Here is a 22,923-nt window from a genome sequence, read left to right on the forward strand (position 1 = left end):
TTACTGACTAAAACCTGTTTGCTGTAGAAATGGAAATATACAGATAGGCTCTCTTTGCTTTTTTTTGTAAAATGCATTATTCTACTTTTAAAAATAAAAAAATACTCAGAACAAGAAGTTATCTACCATTTTTTATTTAAAGTTTTTAGCTTTTACCTCCTTTCACCCCCATTTATAGAGAACTTGCTCATGGGCCCCTGCTAGAGATTAACAGTGATATAAACAGGGGAACAGAAAGTGGTCAGAGTCTAAATAAACAGCTCTTGTTCTCTTTCTATGTGATCCATTGCTTGTAGGAAGTTGATTCTCTTGTCTCACAGTCGCTGACTGGATCAGATATTTAGCATGCCATAAATTTGTCGGGCATCAGTGACTTTTTAGGGACTTTTTCACTAGTTCATAACACACAACTGTGCAGAGAAAAATGGCCTCCAAGCAATTGTTATTTTTTATTTTATTTTTTGGATATCAACAAAAAACTGTCAGCGTTTCACAATCACAATCGCATAGTGTAAACCTGGCATTAATGGCTGTGCGTTTTAAACTGTGCGTTTAATACGAGTAGATGTGGATGGATGTCAATGTGTCAGAAAGGACTAAAAATAGTTGAAAAAATTGATAAGATAAAAAAAACTGATGACTTTATAGCAGTAGGAAAATACACAAATACAACTGTAACGTTGAATAATAAAAAATATATATTTTGGCAATTTTCTGATTGGAGCAACTGACTGGGGTGGATGTGAAAAAAAGGTTAGTCTGAAGACCTAATTAAACTGAATTCAGTATTTCAAACAAACAAACAAAAAGAAGATTGAATGTCAATCTTTCAAAAAAAAAAATCAAGTAAGATAAGGTCAAGTCACACCCACCTTCTGGTTAAGGACCAGGCCTCCCCTCTGACTGACATTGACAGAGAGGAGAGCATCCCTGGCACCAACAAACAGCGTCTCTTCATCTTCACTCAGCAACAGTGTGGTGGAGTTATAAACATCTGGAGGAGTGAAGAGGCCGACAGGTCGACCTGGACTGTCTGCAACCACACAAAATTCACACAGTGAGAAATTATAGCCAGAGAAACTCCGACATTTAAACACAACAAAATGGAAAATGTTCTAAAATTTGGAGCAATTAGCATGCTAACAATTGCTAACTTTGAATCATAAACATAAAAATTAACATAATTATGATGTCTTATTATGTGTATTTTTACAGTACAGCTCCACACACTTTAGTTTAGTTTATGTATTTAGCTCAAGTCAGGTGAGGAAATAACTTGTGAGTAGCATGTTTAAACGTAAACAAAACATATCTACGCTAGTCAAGGGCTAAGCTATCTCTAGCGGTCTTGATTATGTGCTTTCTGACACTGTGTGACTCACTATTGTCTAAAAACATGTATCTTAAACAACAAAAGAACTCCTCAGCCTATTAAAAAAAACTCTGGTTTTGGCAAAGCAATGTGCAGAAGTCCGTGTTTATATATAACAGCATGCCATACATTGTAAGAAACCATATCAGCCTTATATCAGCCTTACAGCTAAAGCCGAAAACACTCTACAGTCTGATCAACTGTATTTAGGGTAAGTAGGCTGAATCACTAGTTTACAAGAACAATCAGTAATGAGTAAGCAAGCATGTTAAATGGCTACAGGACTCCAGTACCAAACACTGGGGAAAGATTTCTGCTCTTCCCGCTCCTCCCCAGACGCAAAACAATGGGGGTTGCCATATTAACATACTATGGCAAGCGATGACGAGTGTTACTGTGTAGTTAATCAGTAAATATATGTGTTTCAGTGTCCAAAATGCCAGTTTTTACTACCCTAATGGTTGTGGTAAATAACCTAGCTATGTTTAGCAACCTTACTGAAGCTCAGATAGAAAAATTGCCAGCTCTCCCATTGCCATGGCTGCAGCACACTGTTTGCATGCTGTTGTCTATACCTGGCAACTCTGACTGTGGAAATGGGACTGGGGGAATGGTGGTTGGAAGTTTTGGAGGATTTAACCCACTAGAGCTTAGATTCTCTGCCCAAACCAGACCCGACCCGAACTCGAGGCGAGATTTACCACCACTTTCCTCGGGCTGGGTCGGGCTCAAGAAAATAATCTGTGATGTACGCGTCTGTTTTTAATGCTATATTTATTTTATATAAAGCTATGGCGTGATAATCACAATATAGAAAAGTAACAAAATCAAACTTTGTTTTTTTACTGACTAAAAAAATGTGTGGTTTAAATCGGGCTCATAATGAAAATTTATGGGGCGGGTCAGGTCGGGCTCGGGCAGAACATGCACAGGCTCGAATTTTTTTTCCCCCGATCCCACACAGCATACCATGACATACTGCACAGTTAAAATAGGCTGAAAAGAGCTGACTGTACTTAAACTCAGCATGTTTCTTTAATATCTAATTATACACCATGATAATATTATGAGTTACTACATACAATATATTCAATAATGGTTCATTAAACAGTGTACTGCACATATTTATATGCTTTTAATAAACTTTACTCCGAGGGAAACAGCTTTACTGAATCAATGAATTTTTGTTGTTTTATTATAACTGGCTTCCAGTGGCAGTGGACCAATATACAGTAATGCAGTTAGATACACACACACACACACACACACTCAGACACACACCCCTCCAGGCCTGGTAAGATTTCCCCCACTCGGTTTGTTTTGGTACGGACAGAAACTGATCTAAATCACTTTGACAGGTGCCACATTTCATCTGTGTTATATCCATTGGCCTTTTTACAACCATCAGGTTCTGCATTATATATAAACACCTGCTGAAGCGGCTCTCTAAAATTTTAAAATGTTTAAATCTAAATCTGCTGGCTAAAAAACAGGCTTAAAAAAGTCAAACGCAGAAAAAAAGAAAGCAGCAGCATAAATTGTCTCTGTATGTTAGCAGGGGGCATCTGAAAGCGTTCACAGTGCTCAACACACTAACAGCACTGAACAGCACAAGGAAGAGAGATCGGTTTCGCTGATAAACAGCTTGGGGTCATTATACAAATCATTCAGATCACACTGTTCTACTTCAACCTCTTTAACCCCTTACTGCCTTTATAACATCATAATCATTAGAATCGCTCAGTATTTATATGGAAAACTAGGCAAATTTGCAGAGTGATTTGTGTGGTACCATATAGTGTCTCTCTAAAGTTTAGAGATTAAAAAAGAATAAATGAATGAAAAGAATACAAAAAAAATACAACCAATGCATTATCTAGTGTTTGACAAAAATATAAAACATTTTATTTACTCAACGTGTTGAGTAACTATTTTATTTTGACCTGTGATTTTCATGTTAATGTTATTTTATATCCCTATATCTTGAGTCTTACGTTTTATAGAAATCAAGTAGTGTTTTTGTTTAGTCTGTTTAATACATAAAATAAGCTTTACAGAAGCTCTGAGATCATATGAGCAGCAAGAATGTGGTAAAATATTATTTTAAAAACATACCATAATATTAACTGAATAAAAAAGCAATGGCAAAAAAAGATAATGATGTTCTAGTAATCAAATAATCAACACAAGCATTAAAACTCCAACAAATGTATATTATGAAAGAGCAATGTTAATATTTAAAAAAAAAAACTTTATAAATAATACAATATCCACCAATATTTAACATAAAAGAGATTATAGTAAGTATTTTGCCTACAGAGAACAATGTAAATGTTGCCCGTTTGATCTCAATCTGGTACTTAAAGCTGTGCAAGATCTAAAAGAAGGCATGTAGGAGTGCTTTAAAATCTTTTCTAAGAAACTAGAGGCCAGGGCAACAAAGTGTGAACCGATGTGATCTGCACTCTTTTGCCTGTTGTGGTTAACACCTTGACTGCAGCGTTCTGACATGCTGCTCAACTTCTCACCTTTTCACCTTGCCCAGTAGTTACAAAAGTCAAATTACAAGAAAACAAAATCATGTGTTAGCAGCTGTTTCAGATCACCATACTTTAGCCTCATCAGACTTATGTACAGAAAAAACATCTTAAACAATCTTAAGCCGTAAATGATAAAATAACACTATAGCTGCAATAAAATTAAAATTTCATGGCCACCAAAATACTAAACAAATCTATTTGTATCAGTTATCAAACTATTTTTGCAATGTCCAGCACCTACATGCAGTACGATGAGGGTAAACTGAAACAGACTGAAGTTTTGATAGAACCTGTCTGAGCCACTGAAAAAAATTAATTTATGTCTAATATAAAGACAATTATTTTGATTCATTTCAGTATTGCAGTGATATATTTATACTTTCAATTCACAAGCAAACAGAGTTTGTAGTGGTCTGTCTACAGGTGACACACTCCGATAGACACATAAAATGTAATGAAATGTTGTGGTTTAAAACAAAAGACAAATTGAAACAAGAGGAAAAAGGATTATATTAGCTTATATTGGCTGTATATTTCTACTACACTACTCAGTCAAACACATCTAAATATATGTAAGTATTGATTAGAATAGTTCATAAGTGGAGAGAGCAAAAAGGGGGGATAGGAAGGAAATAGAGCGGGAGAGAGAGAGTGTGGGATAGAGAGAGTGTGAGAGAGAGAGAGAGAGAGAGAGAGTGTGAGAGAGAGAGAGAGTGTGAGAGAGAGAGAGAGAGAAAGTGTGTGAGAGGTGTGACGGGCAGAGAGAAACGCTGTGTGACAGATGTATTCATGCAGTGAAGCCGTTTAAACTCTTTGCCTCAGTATGAAACAGACTGGTGGCCTCAGGCTTATTATTTACTTATTAATCTGCAGTGCACTTAATCAGTAACTCCAGAACTAGGCATGTTCTTTCCAATATTTTTTTTTATTATATTGTGCATTTTAATATTTGGGTACCTTGCAGACATGAAACTTATTGAGAATTAGTACCCTAAATTAACAGCTCCCACATTATTTTAATAAAACATTGTGAGAACTGCTTTAGTTCTGCTTAGTCAAATTTGGGACCACATGCTTCCTGTGAGCTGTGAGACTTTGAGCTTTATTTTTAGATGATGGCACTGGTATAATAGACATACAACTCCCAAAATGAGTAACACTCACAATTTAGTTTTTTAAATTTAGTTCGGTTATAAAATGTTAATTCATTATTTCCTGTAGTAGAACATTTATTTCTAAATAGCAAAGCTCAAAAGACAGGACAGGATTAGTTTCTCAGTGGGTCCTTGGGTAATTTTTTCTATATTTTATGGTGGGTCCTTTGTGATTTTATTCCCGTCCGGAACGACCATGTATGTGATTTTCTCAGGCGTCCTCTGAGAAAATTACAGACTGAATTACCTACTGTTTTTCGCTGATCTCCGCTGGTCCTCCGGTAATTTTAGTCCTGTCCAGATCCACATCTCTGAGTTTCGTCACCTCACGTTTCATAAAATAGCTATTTGTCCACTGCTTCATACTGTAATTACACTTTGGGTGCGTGTTTCCATGTAGATCCACGTAAAAACAACAGAGAGTGGAAATGGAGGAGCTACTGAACGTTATTTCATATGACCGAGAAGGCCAAAAACCTCAATGGTCCTCCTGTTTTTTCAGTTGCAGTCCGAATGCAAGATTTTTATCACTGAGTAGAAGTGTGAAATATTTTTCACAGATGTCCCCCTGAGAAACTAATTCCATCCAGATAGGACTAAATACTGACACCTCAAACAGTAACAGATGCTTAAATATGTGTACACATTTAGCACTACAAACTACAAAAAGGGCTGAACTATTTTGGAAAAAAATTACATTGTGGTATTTTGTTGTTCTTCAGTACAGACTGCAATGTTAAAAATACAGAAATCTTACCAAATCTCACAAGAAGTCAAATGATTTAACATGTCTTTATATTAATAATACAATAAAATGCATGGTATTAGGTAGATATAATAGATAATCTGGTAGATATTGTAATGTAAAAATGAGAACAGTGTGAATTTTTCTTTGTATTACACTACAGCAATAACGCTCTAAAAAAATGTATTTGGTGTTGTACTTTTTGCAATGTGACAATTGCCCTGTGTACTTTACGATCTTGATTCTAAAACGATACATTGTGCAGCCCTACTACAAATTACTGAATAGCTGGTGAAGGTATGTAGTTAAAAACAAAACTATGCTCACCTATTCTATCAAACACTACAAACAACAGGCTGAACTGAGTTAGGAAGCTTAGGCCTTCTTTACTTTCTCCTCTGCTAGTTAAATAGAGACATTTTTATTGAGGTATGCAACATCAGACCACAGACAGCAAAAGATAACCAAAGTGCTCAAACACTTCTTCAGAAAACAGAAAACCTCACTGACTGTACGTGCATAATAATACTCATAGGAGTGTGTCTTTGAGTGGATTTGGTTAAGAGGGTTTTTTGTGAAGGTGTAGAAAGTAAATGCCAAAACACCACAATACTGTATAAAAAGATAAGAAAAAAAAACCTTAAACCAAAACCTAGAACCAAGACACAAACATCCAGGAGCTTAAACAGCTGATATAATACTTAATATACATTCTAATGCACAATTAATGTTTTTTTTTATTGTTTTATTGTTGTGTGCGTAGTTTACTTCATGTATTTTATATATAAATTATATATAATTTAGTAAACACATAGTATTGGATCACAGGACATTATACTGGAGAGTTCATGTATTTGTCAAGGCCTGGTGGTGTGTGACTCAGCCTTGACAAATACATGAAGAGTTTGAAGGCCTGGATCAGCCCACAGGCCACGCTCTTGAGATATCTGCAGTTTCCACTGTGGGTTAAAGCGGTTTAATGACAGTTTCTTTCCTAAACCAAAGTAAAGCGGCTTAATAACGATATATCTTATGTGAAGTCTGCTTTGTTGGTTTTAAGAAGGAAATTAGTTTATAAGGGGGAGAACAGTATTTATTAATTAGCACCATATGCACGTGCACGCACACAAAGATATATTTTTCTTTCCTTAAAAATAAAACTGACATCTTAAAAAAAAAGAAAAGAAAAAAGGCAACTGAATTAATCTGAGAACCCAGGGAATATTTGATGTGGAAAAAGGTTTATAATTATATTTGATAGATAGGTTAACCACTAATACATGTTTAAAACCAACAGGTAATTCAGCTTGTAACTTTCTCAGAGGAGGAGGGAGAAAAACAGATATGGCCGATCCAGACAGAAATAAAATCACAGTGGATCTCCAGTGGAAAAAAAAGACTAGCCCAGGACCCCACGTACATGTAATCCCCTCAGAAGAGAACTTAAGATGTGAGCCATTTAAAAGGGCACTAGGTCAGAAGGTAAAGCATGAGACTTAAAGAAACACGGCAGCGTTTTTTTTAACCTAACCTCAGTTTCATCTTCAGCATGTGACTGATGAGCACAGATAGCTTGCTTCATTTTCCTTACAAAGAGCAAAAACCTGTTTACCTAAACAAACTTTAACAGAAGTCAGTGGTAGGTGCTGAAGTGTGAGGCAGCAGATACAGCAGTGAAGCACTTCTTTAAGCCGTCAACACATGACTGACACAGCAGTACTTCTTAAAACATCCCAAAACGTAAAAAAAAGGCTTTATTAAAAGTGTATTCATTGGAGCGTGGTATAGGATATAGAATACAAAAAAATAACACATGGCTACAACTGATGGTTTTGCCCATGTGTTTACTGGAATTAAATAGCCAAGGGTGAAGTTACTCCACAGTATAAAAAAAGCAGTCACTATAATCATGAATTTAAAGCATCAGTCCTGAAAATTTCACCCTTCAATTACAATCCGTAGTATTCCTAAGTGTAGATGGGGGGAAATGATATTATCCATACAACATATAATATACACTGCCTGGGCAAAAAAGTGGCCAGTAAATGATGTGGGGTTAAAGCTGCAGTTGGTCAGGTCTAGGTTCAGCAACAGTATGTGCAGAAAGAATGAGGTCAGCTGACTACCTGAATATACTGAATATAGACCAGGTTATTCCATCAATGGATTTTTTCTGCTAAGACAATGCCAGGATTCATGGTGCTGGAAATGTGAACAAGTGATTCAGGGAGCATGAGATCATCATTTTCACGGATCATGGATTGTTCACCACAGAGTCCAGATCTTAACCTCATTGAGAATCTTTGGGATGTTCTGGAGAAGGTTTCGTGCAGACTCTACCATCATCAATGCTGCAAGATCTTGGTAAAAAAATGATGTAACACTGGATTGAAATAAATCTTGTGACACTGCAGAAGTTTATTGCAATAATGCTATAGTGAATGTGTACTGCAATCAAAGCTAAAGGCGGTTCAAAGAAATATTGGAGTGTGTGACCTTTTTTTTGGGTGCTGACTATTTTTTTTGGACTGGCACTGTATTTATTATAAAAGAGGGGGCTCAATGTAAATGCTCACTGCAATCTGCAATTACACATTCTCACTGCAGAGAATGTCCTAAATCTCCAAAATGTATCAACTAACTTTAAATGCAAACACAAATCTACTGAACAAAACAAGATTACTTTACAGCTAAATTTAATGACCAACACAACATTCTGCAGAATTTAAACAGATAAATCTCAAATCTAAAACAAACCATTTCAATATATTCATTGATTCTGTGGATGCTGCTGTCAGAAACAGAGGATGAATTAAAGGAAAGAAAGGATTGTCCTCTGTCTGAAGAAAATGAATCCAGATGAATCTGCTCTGCTTCGTGTTGCCTCTGTGCTTCAACCATCATATTGTTGTATAGGTTAGCGATAAACATGGAAATTCACTGTTAATCAAATTCCAACCGTACTCCACTGGCTCCATAGCTTAACTCCATTAGTCACAGTCAAACTTGTGTTAAGCAATGAGAAAAAAAGGGAAGTGAAAACACACAGACTTTTTGGTCATGTGTGATGTGTGCACATTTAACACACCAAAAACATGCGCTTGCAGAATATCAGTCTTCAGGTTTCATACACTTTTTAACCAGTATATTTTAGGACTTTTTCATGTCTTCAAGGTTAATCAAAAATTACACAAAAGTGGCAAGTACACCCATTAGCCCATTTACACTACGGTTGTATAAATCGATAACATATCATATTGTTTCTGTTTGACTGGTGTCAAGTATTTATATTTGTATTGAAATATATACATTTTAGGGCTGTAGCTATCGATTATTTAGTAATCGCATACTCTACTGAAAAATCATTTCGATTAATCGAGTAAACTTCCGCCTCCTCCACCTGCTTCCTGTGTGTCGGTGACGAAAGGCTAAGTGTGCCGTTTCACATTAAAAGTGCTCTGTGTTTTAAAATGAATTAAACAATTCCGCGAGGCACAGAAAATGAATCGATCAATTTTTAAATCGAGTAACTTGAATTACTCAAGTAATCGTTTCACCCCTAATACATTCTAAACTTCCTAACATTCGTCCCCTAATGTGACTTACTTAAGGTACTGCTTCATTACTCCACAAGGTTGCACAAATAACATTAATTAGGTAAACCTGCGGTGAAGAATGTTTGCGATTACCCAAAAAATACATAATCCCTGGTATTTGCTTATTAAGGAATATTTTATCCTCTTCAGTAACTCCGATAGTGTGAAGCATCGTAGAGAATTGTCTGGCAATATTTCGAGTAGCTCAGAATCGTAGTATAGTGAAATCATCATTATCGTGGACACGGAATGTAATAATATTATTCTGACTCAATAACTTGACTGTAAGTGTGAGGCTATGAAACTGTCCCTGAAGTTTGAGTTCACACCAGTACTCACATCAAGAAATCTGCCAGACAGTGTTCAACTCAACTAAAGAAGAATAGGTAAGATTCTAGATGCTTTAATCCACAAAAATCTTGTAAATACTTTGTACAGCAGGTGAAAAAAGATGATGATTTGCAGAGAGCTGAACAGACTCAAAATGGAGAATCAATTAAACTGAAGAAGAAGGGAGGTGCTAATAAGAAGAGGGGAGGAGCTACTAAGAAGGGGTACAGGGAGATAGAAAGGACAAACTGCCAAAGGCAACACAGTATCACAGATGCATATCAGAAAATAAAACAGTGTAACATGACAAATATCGAAAATGTATTATTGTGATTCCTATCCCTAGTTTGCACCATGCAATAACATGCTTTTTTTAATCAAATTATGGTCAGATTCTTCTTAGACCTAATGAAAAGCCAGTAGAAAACACATTTATCTAGCACTATAACTAAATAAACATTATTTAGGCTCAAGTCAGCTGTTAAAGACCGGTCCGTCAAGTGGTGTGTTTTTTTGGGAGGTCAAAACAACAACAGGAAAAACACAGAGAAGAAATTGACAGGGATAACTTGTTTTAAGTGGAATTTTAAAAAGGCAACTAAAACCTTATTCTTATTCTATTCTAGCTGGACTAGCTGCCATGCTTTAAAAAAATCTACTGAGTCAAAATGAGCTGGTGGTTAACTGATGGGAAACGGAAACCTAAGGTACAGCGGTTAGTGGTAAACTAGGCCACCTTTAACCAGATCTTAAAAAAAGCCTCAAGTATTGATTTTTTTAAAAACATTTTCTAGGACATCCCTAACCAAGTTAACCACAAACTGTGTATGCAAGAACTCACTCATAAATGAACATTAAACAAGGCAACCACACCTGCATAGCTAGGTGACCTTTCTGTAGTTATCCAGGCAGATGTCATATAATTAGGTGGAGGAAATAAGTCTTTTGCAAGGTTTATATACATTTAAATGAAATCTAATTTATACGGAAGCTGAAATTCTAACAAAACGCTAACAAATTCATGCTGGCAATAAGAATAAGCAGCAATTCAAGGTTCACAAAATACAGGAACAGATAACTAGAACTAGCAGGCTAATCAGCAGCATGAAGATGTACTAGTGTGAAAGAGGCTGCTGATGAGCTAATTTAGGCTAAATTCTGCACTGGTAGGCTTAACCGAAGAGGCCAATATAAGTGTATTGTTGTACAGGGCCGGGCAATCAATCAAAAATAAATGAAATACAGCATTTTGAGCTTCTAAGTAAATGACCACCCAGTCTAGTCTGAGATGTGAAAGCAACATAGAGGAAAATACAAACACTGAGTTAACGGACCAACTCGAGCAGATTTACTTTACTGAAATACAAAAGAAGCGTTCTATGCATTGATGAACTTTGTTTCAGTGTATAAAAACTAAGACGTAGTTTTGAAGGTAACACATTGCAGGCAGTCTCATCTACATAGTAAGCTACAGATCAGGGTCACGGAAAGAAGCTGTGGGTTTCTTTTCTTTTATTCGGGGAAGGGCTGGTGGTAGCGGTGGGTTTAGTTGAGGAGGTGGGGGAAAGTTTAAAATAGCACAGGCTGAAGATGCACAAGGTCTTTAAAGATAGCCTGAATGCGCTGAGGTTTCTGTGGGCCAGTGCTACAATTTCGATCACATGTTCTATACTGCTGTGCCTGAGTACAGTCACAAAGTAGCGTGAGAACCAAACAATGAGGTCTAGAGTCTCTTACAATGAACTTGAATTCCCCTAATAGCGCAGTTAGCGCTAGTAAATGCCACCTGACAGCACTACACTGTGATCCGGTAAGCCAGGGCAATATCAGCTAGCGGTTCGTCCCATGTAGCTTGTTTTAACACAGTAAACATGCAGGCTACAGTCTGATATACTCACCTCTGAACAGCAAAATAGCTAGCGCATAGCGTGGTTAGTGGCTAACGCTGATCCATCAGCGTTAGCCAAGGTTAGCAGCAGACTAGAGGCCGATAATACTCACCACTAAGCAACGAAAGTGCTAGCACTTAATGCTCTGTACTTCAGCAGAGAGGTTTTACAGCTTCTTACAATCTGACTGACAAAATTCATACATAAAGTATTATAAGGTGTTATAGTGTGAAAAATATGTTACATATTTCAGCATAAATAAAAAGAAATCTACCTTCTGAAATCAGTAGTAGTGACACTGTGTTGACAAAAAGTTGGGGCATACCTGGTAAAATGATTAATTCGCAATAAAATAAAGTGTTTAAACTGACTGTCGGACAGATTCACTGAATTTAGGGTCATTGATCAGCCATGGCTGTTTGACTTTTCAACTTTTAGTCGCCAGTGTTGCTATAGAGTTTAGTACAGAGTTAGTAAAAGGCTAGTGAAATGAGCCTGGAGTGAGTCTGGGATATCAGCCCTCACTGGTACGTGTTGTGGGCTTAATTCAACAAAACACTAATAAAGAGAGGCGTGTACCTGTGAAGAGCATGCAACACAGTAGTTGAAGAGGATGAACCATGTGTAACCCCTGGTATTAGGTGCTGGATTGGGTCATCTTTCCCTGTTTTACTTCATTATCTGGTGGTGAATAAACCTGTAGCACCAGTTTTAAAATAAAGCAGCAAACTTTGCTATTTATCACTACATTTGCATTAAGGTGAGAAAACTGACAACTTAAAATTTCTACCAAACTATCCCCTTATCACTACCTATGATCTCATAATCCCAAGGAAAAGCCAAGCAGATGTGTGTTTGAATAACAGGACTCATACAAATTCTACGAACTGGAGTTTTGGGGAAGGGATCACATGAGAGGTGATGTTGCGCAACTGAAGTATTCAGACATTCAAACGTAGTGCATTCCTCCCAGAGCCTGCCAAAACTGAGACATCTGTGACTTAACTGTACCACAATCTAGATGATCTTATTGTAGACAACAGTAAAATCACATTCAATATATTTCCAGTTATGCCTTTTTTTTTAAATCTGTATAATTCAACTGATGTGATCTTATACAACACAAAAATAACAATTTCATTTGCATTGATTTCTTCCAAAACAATGACATTTTAAAGAGGGCGACATTGTGAAAAGTTGACTTGTAAGTTGACTTTGTTCTCATGTTCACACTTTATTAACCAGAAAACTGAAACCAACAAAAAATATTAGGGCCATTTCCCTTTAAGGAGTTCAGCACCATTGAACCGAGTCTTTGTTTACTGTTAATGATTTGCATACAGGACGTACTTGCATGCAGTGATGAAACAAAGTATCAAAAAGATGCAATAAAATGTGCATCACAGAGCGAACAGTCTATTCTCTATCATTAATCAAATTGAGTGTATCTTTGCCCTGTACTTGCCTGTTTACATTTGATTTCTCACCTTGTTTTTAGAACACACCCTCAGTGATTTGCTGGGAACAATGATGGATCTCAGTCAAGTAGAAGGGCTGAACCCACAGCAGTGTCTGGATGAATCCAGGCTGTATTACATCACCTGGAATCCAAGATTTTATTTAAAGCAATAAACTTCACCCTGCAGTGTAGCCTTTATTTCCTGCAGAATATTGCTTTCTTTGGGGCACCATGAAGTAACTTCCTCTATTACAGCTTTTTAGCTGCGCTCTAAGCAAAAAGAAAAATTGAAGAGCCCTTTTAACTGTCAAATATATATTTTTTTTTATTTAAAAAAAAGGCTCTAGAAGAACCATTTTTAAAAGGTTTTCAACCATTTTGAAGAACCCTTTAACTAAGCAATGAACCAAAACATAAAAATACAACTACCCAACTATTTCATTGTATTTTATATCTTTTTATATTTGCAAGTTTGTATCCATCATCTAGTCTAATAATTTGTCTCATGCTTGGCTGCTCTACAGTGTACAGTGATTGTAAATACACTGGTTTGGAGCCTAGTTTGCATATATGGATTTTATGAGCTGTATTGGCTTGGGGGTAAATGTAACATTTTAACTTTTACACATTTTTCCAGTGAACAGATTCCATGATAGAGGCCTTTTGAGCACACACAAGGAGCTCTTAGTTCTCTTGGTTCTATTCAGACCAAATGTAGAAAGAGAATACCTTTAAGAAAGGCTTCTAAATGCGATCACAACATGCATGAAAGCTTCACAGAGCAACTGTCTGAACACCTGTGAACAGCTCAGAACTGACAGACAGATCATTCTCTTCCCCTGAGAGCACAACCCACACAGCTTACTGCACATGAACAGCACCACAACCAGTATCCAGCATTTCAGCATCTAGAATTTACAAGGTTAATGTTTGAATTCATTGCTGAATTAATTGCATGAACTCATAGAGCACTTCAACTGACCTCTAAACTGCCCTGACTCTTTAATTCAACAAAACATTTTATTGACAATAAACCAATACAATAATATAAGAATGTAGGCCATGTCTTTCAACCATTTACCAAAGCAAAGCCAAGTGCTACACTGACTTCAGTCCAACTGTATTATACAGCTCTGAAAAAAACATGAGACCACTTAAAAATGATGAGTTTCTTTGATTTTACCAAATTGAAAACCTTATAATCATATCTTATCACAATCTTATACTCTTATAATCAAGAGAACGATGGATGATCACAAGCCATCAAACCAAGCTGAACTGTTTGAATTTTTGCAGCAGGAGTGGCGTAAAGTTATTCAAAAGCAGTGTGTATGACTGGTGGAGGAGAACATGGCAAGCTGCAGAGAAACTGTAATTAAAAACCAGGGTTATTCTACCAAATATTGATTTCTGAACTCTTAAAACTGTATTAATATGAACTTGTTTTCTTTGCATTATTTGAGGTCTGAAAGCTCTGCATCTTTTTTGTTATTTCAGCCATTTCTCATTTTCTGCAAATAAAAGCTCTAAATGACAATATTTTTATTGGGAGAAATGTTGTTCGTAGTTTATAGAATGAAACAACAATGCTCATTTTACTTAAACATATAGATAGTAAAATCAGAGAAACTGATGAGAGCTGTATTTGTAAATCACATTTTATTATTGTTATTTTTTAACAACAGATGTCTAAACACAGCTTTAAAGAGATCCAACTGTATATTAGTGAATGTTATTTTATTTCAGTAGACATCATAAAAGTGCACCCCATTATCTAAATGTCACGACTTGGTTTTTGACTTGTTTAACTTCTTTTTGCCAGCAATGATGGTTTTGTACACCATTAGCTGCGGGCAGACAATATAATCACTGAACCAACCAGATCAAGTTTCTCCTGTCAGTCATAAAACACTTCAATATGAGATGTGGCTTTCAGGCTTCTAAATGTAGCCCTTCAACAGGCTGCTGTGTCATCTGACTGTGTGCCTGAGGGCTCAGAAACGGATGCAGGTCATCTTCCTTTACATCACTCACAAAGATGAAAGATAAAAAGTGAACTACACACCACACAGCAGCCTATGCCATGCCCCAAGCAGAAAGTCAAAATCAGAAACTCAAAATGGAATGCAGAATCATAATCAAAAAAGAAAAGGTTGGTCAAATCATCAGTGATGCACAAAAAAAATTTTTGGCCTAAACTGAGCGCAGTTAAACATTGAACTGAAGGCTAAATACCGAATATGGTTTAACTGAACACCACACATTTTAACATTTACCATTAAAGCCAGACTAACCAACAAATCACAATACACTGTTTCTACTAGAGATGTATAACAAAGAAGTATAACTACTTCACTACTGTACTTAAATATTAAAATACTGTTTCTGTATTCATTTATTTCTTCCAACTTGCACTTTTACTTTACTACATATTTTCAATGAGTTTAATACTTTTACTGCAAAACATATTTTATTTTATATTTCATTACAACTATACAAAAGTTAGAAATCATTCCAAATCCACATTATCACTAAAGCCAGAGCAGTAGATGCTCTGCACTGTCACCGGGTTTGATGAAGCTGCTTAATCACTGAGTGAATCAACAGATCGAGCTGTTTTATAAGAAGGCTGATTTTATAAGAGTGCACCGTATAATCAGGTTTCAGATACGAGTGACATTAAAAAAGATTGCGTGAACAGACAGTTCTGGATATATATTGTATACAGAGAGAGGGCTGTGGGGCGATAGGTTTTCTTTTTCTTTCCTTCTTTCTTTCTTTTTGTTCTAAAAAAAATGTACTTTTATGTTTACCAATTATTAAACTTCATTGAAGATTGTACATTCTTAATAAACATATTTATACAAAAAATAAATAAAAATCAGTTCTGGGTAATTTTGCCTGCTTTGTAAACTGAGCCTAAGTGGACAGTAGCCGGTCATTTTTAACTAGGCTGACCAATCAGAATAAAGGGAATGCATGTCTTGCGTGCAAAGTTGTTAAGTGGGTGGGATCAATAAAATCAACAGATCAATTAGTCATGTTTAAATTTTACACCCGCACATGCTGAACCAATAACTCGATAATACAGTAGCAGAAAGATATGATATTGTTGCTTAGCAACTTATGCTAGTCCTTAGGCTGGGCAAAGAAGCCACATCCTGGGTAGAAGAAGCACCAGTTTGGTCAAACCGGTTAACTAATAAGATAAGTGTTATTAAGATAGCACAATGACGCCAGATATGTGGTGACAGCCACACTAGCAGGTAAATGTGGCCAAAATACAATATTTTACGTGTCATTTCTGTGTAAACAGAAAAATGCATTAAATGACATTTTCTGACATCAACACTTCAATAAGTGGTATTGAAATCTGATCTATATTCCATTTGCAACAATGCAATTCTTTTCTGAAGCGCCAGTTTGGAATTCATACAACTTTCTTATCAAAGAGAAGAGAAAAAGAGAAAAGAAAAATTCTACCTTTCAAATAAACAGGGCTAAGCTTAGGGTAAAACTTGGCTATACTCCCAATCCCAAAAACTTACTGTTCGAAGTGTTTTCTTATAGGCATGTGTTCTCTGTAGCAAACAGAGGCTCCCATTACAGCCTCAACTTATTCTAGCTTAACTTCAAATGAATCCCAATTACACCCAAAAGGGAAATTCCATTGGCAAGAAAACGTCCCTGTTTAAACATGTGCTGAACAACATGAGCAAATGACAGAACCGCAAGCCAGTGTTTTCCTTTGCTTGGTTTATGAAGTTGTGGGAGTTTTAAACCTCCCTGTCCAGCCGTGTGCACACACACACCGCTACGTCCAGAGGCCTAATCTGCAGGGCTGAGCTGCAGCATACCAGCTGTCCTCCCTCAGGTCTTGCTCAGCTAACCTGACGTCAGCACTCTTCCTCCTCCTTCTCCTCCTCTAACTCTTCTTCCTCCCCCTCACTGAAAACCATCAGGATGGGCCTCTGGCCAGTTCCGGGAAGAGAACTCCCACCCATACTGCATCACACTTGTCCTAATGAGCAACAGCTGACCGATCAGCAGGTCAGCCCTTCATTTAGCAGACATCAGAGCTAAAGACTGTGGATAACATACACATGCTATACTTCAGAAGTGCATACAGGCATATAAACCCTTGAAAAAGCAGCTTTTGCCCCATAAATAAATAAATAAATAAATAAATAAATAAACAATTCAAACTAGCACTGTCAGCATTAACGCATTATCGCATGGGGGTAATCTGAAAACTTGTAGTAATCGCGCCTGTTGACTCATTAGCAGTTTTATTTAGCATTATAACACAGCCAGGCTTACTGTCAATTTCAGAAGATACCTTTTATTTATGCTGACGTTTATGCTCCCTTTCTCTCTCTTACACACTCGTGGGGTCATGCACACTCAGCTGTTTGCACTTTCCTATTTTCAGGCTGTTGAGTGTGGAATATGGAGCTACACTAGCATTTATTTTCGTCATTAAAACTTCCAGTTAAACTCAGTAATTCAGCAAAGTACAGTACTCTTGTTTGGAAAAAAAAAAATACAGTAAAACTACCCTGAGATATTATAATACAGTAAAACTACCCTGAGATATTATAAAACATTAAAACTAACTTGAGATATTATAAAACATTAAAACTACCCTGAGATGTTATAAAACATTAAAACTAACCTGAGATATTATAAAACATTAAAACTAACCTGAGATATTATAATACAGTAAAAAAAGGATCTAGTCTGCAAAATGTAAATCACACTATACCATTATTTTTATCCCCTTCCCAAAAACACAGTGAAGTACCAGCATGAAAAAAAAATATATATATAATCAATGTTTATCCAAGAATTAGTCACAGAATATTTTTGTGATTAATAGAGAATTTTTTAAAGGAAATGGCACCAATAAAACAAATCTGTGTTTCTAACCCTGATTATTTTATTCACATTATAAAAAGATTAGTCTTAAGGGAGAAAAACTGTGATAAATCGTGATTAAATAATTGATCTCTACTGTGATAAATTTGATAATGTTTTTATTGATTAAACATATTCGAATTTTTTTTTTTTCCTCATGAAAATATGTTGAACTGAGTAAGTTAACAGGAACCGTGTTCACTGCCCAGGATATGACTCTTACACTTACATCATGTCACTTGAGGGCTGTGAATTCGCAAGAACTTGGTGATACATACCACAACATATCACAATATAGGGGTTACGGTTTAATATAGAGTAACATATTGCAATATTTTAAGCAAGGCAATATCCTGAGATTGTTTAAATTAAGTCATTTATAAAATCTGAATATGGTAAAAGGAAAGGTTCCATTTTATGCAATCAGAACAGTGGGACCTAACAACATTACTACACTGTTATATAGTGAGGTGTAAATTCATCCATTGGTTTAAGAAATTACTTATAGCTGAAACCCTCCCAAATGAGGTTTAATTTACAAAAATAAAATTGCTTCACTGCAGAAATATTGATCAACTCCAGCACCCCTGACCTTCACTTGAACTGCAACTTGACCTCTGACAACATGCCAAAAATCCACCCAGCAACCAAAGCCTTGATTATCAAGAGGCTGAAGACCAGATCCACTACAGAGGCGGCTGGCACCTTTAATGTGTCTCTGCATCAAGTACAGAGAATTAAAAAATGATTTGTAGAGACTGGAGATGTTTTTGACAAGCCCAGGTCCGGCAGGCCCCACAAGACAACTTCTCAGGAGGAACGTTTGTTGGTTAGAAAATCCAAAGCCAGCCCCTTTTCCACTGCAGCAGAGGTCCACCAGCCAGTTTAGAGATGTTTCAATAAAAATATTGATATTTGATGCCACATATTAATAACGTATCACTGTAATGTATTGATATAATGTTTCACCCCTAGTCTCCTTCATACTGTGTTTTGGAAAAAGTATACAGTATTGCAAAACAAAATATTGCGATACTTCAATATGATCTTACACAAATGGATGCAAAAGTTTGTGCATACCTGGCCAATAGGCGTGTACCAGAAATGTGCATTCTCTCAATTTTAGACTATAAAATATTTGTTTTTGACTTGTTTAACCTTCTTTTTGTCAGTTTAGTTTGTTTAGTTCAGTACAACATTAGCTGTAGGCAGATAATATAATTTAAACAATCAAACTGTTTCTTCTGTCAGTCCTAAAACACTTCAGCATCAGATGCAGTTTTCACATTTCTATATGAAACCTTTTTACAGGATGACCGAACCGTGCCAGAGGTTTCAGAAACGGATCTAGGTCATCATTCATCAAACACAAACAGAGATCAAAGATAAAAACTGAACTCAGCACTGCATGCTTTGCATTTTTTTTATTATTTATTAATAATATTAATATTTATTACATTTTCTTTTTTTTTTTCTTTTTTTTTATTATTATTATTATCCCACAGAGCATGACCTAAATCAATTAATCTGCTTGTGAATAAAGATAATCATCTTCATAAAAATGATAATCTATAAAAACTGTTGTTTGTTTTTTATTTTGTACACACGCAAATTTCTCGTTAAATATGAAAAACTGTTCAGCGGAAATACAGGAAACCCCTAACATGAGTCTATGTCCAAGCTGGTTAGAAACAGACAAGAGTCAGCTAAGCTGGCCTGTGGGTGGTCAGTGTGGTGAGGCCTTCTCAGCATGAGGATGTGAAACTCAACACAGTGCTGAGGAATTGTGGGAATTGCAAAAGCAAGGGGCACATTTACTCAGAACTGGTTTAAATTAGAGAAGGAATTCTCTCCTATAGCTCATTCTTTAACTTACTCCTGAACTTTATAAAAACAAACCAGTTTTATCCTGAATCTGCATTAGAGCTCTCATAGGGCTGCTATAGGTCTGCAGGTGCTGGGAAATAAAACCTGTCATGGCTTTTTAAAAAAGTTGTAAAAGTAACATTTGAATAATTATTAATATTATGGACATTAAAATAATCACAATTGCTATTAGTAGTAGCAGTTGTAGTAACAGTAGTACTGATCATATTAAAGCAATTTGTTATTCTATAATTACAGACTGTAGTCCTCCGGTTTTCCAGGACACAGTCAACAGGACATCACTCTGGTTGGTGGATTATTCTCAGTCCTGCAGTGACACTGAGGTTTTTACAAACTCCAGCAGCACTGCTGTATCCGATTTATTATTACCTGCACAACACACACTGACTCACAATCACAATATTGAATAATACATGCACTTTGGGGTCCTGACAAGGGGAAATTCTAGGATCTGAGCACCCACAAACCCAGACCCAGTGTCGCCACCCCCTCCATTCTTATATATATATATATATATATATATATATATATATATATATATATATATATATATATATATATATATATATATATATATATATATATATATATATATATATATATATAATGAATTTTTTTATATCATCATATTAGATTTAAATCAGAAAAATGTACGGTTATGTACAGAGGACAGGTGTGTACATTTTAAACATCTTTTCAGTAGATTAGAAGATAAAACTTTTGAGCACACTTTTACCAAACATTTCTTCCAAAACTGCATTCTCTGTCATCTGGTCCAATTTAAATATCTAAAAGTGGGAAGCTACTCAAAACTCAGTATAGATTTTTCTTTTTGTGCATTTGTTCACTTTACTCTGGACAGTGAAAGCCAATCATATTTATTTTACATTATTCTCCTACCTGACCTTCCAATTAATCTGAATCTGGTTCTTTACTTTAGAAAACAGCACAATATCCATGACTGACTGGCCGCACACACACACACACCATATCAGGAGTGGGACATCACATGTCTCTTCTTACGTTCTATTATTCTCTAACATTAATTATCTGATACACATAGAGACTACCCTGCTAAAAAATCCAGCTCAAGACCAGCTGGTCATTCAGGAAAAGCAGCAGTGGATATGTTTTTTCTGGATCACCAGCTGGTCTTATATTTTAGCAGGGTAGCACATCCACCTTAATACAGTGCTTGAGCCACCCCTGGTTCTGATCACTGAGAAAAGTGTGACAGGAAGATAATAAAAGTATGCAGAAAAACAGATACAGGACAACTATCTATAATTATAGAACCACAAAGTGGAGATAAGTTAACAAACACGTATAAAAACAAGAGTCATAATATTTTGAGTGGACCACCATTATTATCATGATTTTTGTTAAAATAATGAATATACAAACAACACAAAAAAGGGAATAAATACAGAATATGCACAATGTCTGTAGCCCAGCTGATTACCTAAGGCACACTGAGCTAATTTCCTCATTTTCTGACAGAGGTAAAGGCCACTTTTAACTCAATCTTTAGTAACAACTAACAATCTATAATAAAATAAAATAAAATAAAATTGCAGTTGATTATGAGCCACAGCTGAAATCAACTACCCATCCTAACCCACGTCCGTACTTAGCATGGATCATATGCTGGTGCTGACATAATTAGATGAAACAAGTGCCGAAGTATATTGTGCTAACAGCTCTGATTAGCACTGCTGGTACCAGGGAACACAAGGGCCTCCAATAAGCCTTATTAACCCCAGAGGAACCTGAAACCAGACTCATCAGGGGAGAACTGCTGTGTAGCCAAAACATGACCACTTGCTGTTTCTTGCTCAGCAAAAAAATAACTCGCTATTAGCACTTCAACCTGTGCCGACCAGCATAGCATACACAAACCTACATTGCAAAGTTTAACAATATGCAATTGAAGCCTCTGACCAAAAAAAAAAATGTGGGAGTGACTATTAGCACAAGTAGCTTTTGCAACACAGGGAGGCTAATTTTACCCCATAATTTAAAACTTTGAAGTGCAGTGTAACCTAATGAATGGGTACATCTTAGAGAGTTTTCACACAAGAACAAATTGGTCTAATTAAAACAAACCGGTTAGTTTGTAACCTTGTGTGTGAACACAGTAATCACACTCAGGTGCAGACCAAAACAACTAGACCGAGATCAGCTAGAGGAGGGGGTCTCCATTCAGTCCCAAACGATCTCTGGAGAGGTTCTGACCAGCTATCAAATATACTCCTTTTTAATTGAGCTAAACTGCTGTTAAGGAGCAGTTTAATCTGATGAATTAGCCAGATGTTGATTACCACAGCTATGAATAAACACTGTCTCTGTTTCATGCACACGCAGTCTGTGCTGTGTTCACTGCTCGCAGCTGCGCGTCTATGTTTACTATATGTACATCTGCGCTACACGTCCTATTGAAAACACTGTGTTTGAAAGCGCAGCATTTCAGCGTTCAGTGTTAAAGCAGCTTCACACTGCACAGATATACTGTACGCGCTAGAACACAGAATCTTCTCACTATATTTACTTTCTTGCTCCCGCGCAAGACAGCTCTGACCAATCAGAGGAGATAACATGATCATGTGGTTTATTGGAGAGGACTTTGGTGCGTTATGCCTGTGTGAAACCAAACCAAACAGAGGGAGAAAATGATCCAAGTACGTGAAATCTTCAACTGATACAGACCAGAGAAACAAAGTACAGGTGTGAAAATTACCCAATTTGCTGGTAAAATATAACTGACTACCTATGTAAAGCACAGTTATTAGATTTTAAAATGGCAATTTGATTCAAACCGATCTAATATATGTGTAAAGTGTGAGTAAAAGAGAGATTCTAGTTGCTATATTGTGTTATGAAATGTAGTTTAAAGAATGCAAAATGCCATCAAGGAAAAATCCTGTACCTCAATTTATGTTGTCTTTCATTTTAAACATTATTTGAATCAGGCAGTTCTTTAAATTGTGTAAAAATGTGAAGAATAGAGCAAAAAACAAGACAAAACACTGAACAA

At 36.2% G+C, this 22,923-nt stretch overlaps 1 protein-coding gene across 3 annotated transcripts in view; it reads right to left on the bottom strand.

Moving 5' to 3' along the window:
• The window catches only part of sema4ab (sema domain, immunoglobulin domain (Ig), transmembrane domain (TM) and short cytoplasmic domain, (semaphorin) 4Ab), a 64,786-nt gene that overhangs the window by 16,085 nt on the left and 25,778 nt on the right, over positions 1-22,923 (bottom strand). For all 3 annotated transcript variants that reach the window (XM_049476400.1, XM_049476398.1, XM_049476399.1), the window contains one exon: positions 873-1,033. In XM_049476400.1, coding sequence (XP_049332357.1) covers positions 873-1,033 — 161 coding nt within the window. The remainder of the gene's footprint in view (positions 1-872; positions 1,034-22,923) is intronic.

Source organism: Astyanax mexicanus, chromosome 3 (assembly GCF_023375975.1).
Source record: "Astyanax mexicanus isolate ESR-SI-001 chromosome 3, AstMex3_surface, whole genome shotgun sequence".
Classification (NCBI taxonomy): Eukaryota; Metazoa; Chordata; class Actinopteri; order Characiformes; family Acestrorhamphidae; genus Astyanax; species Astyanax mexicanus.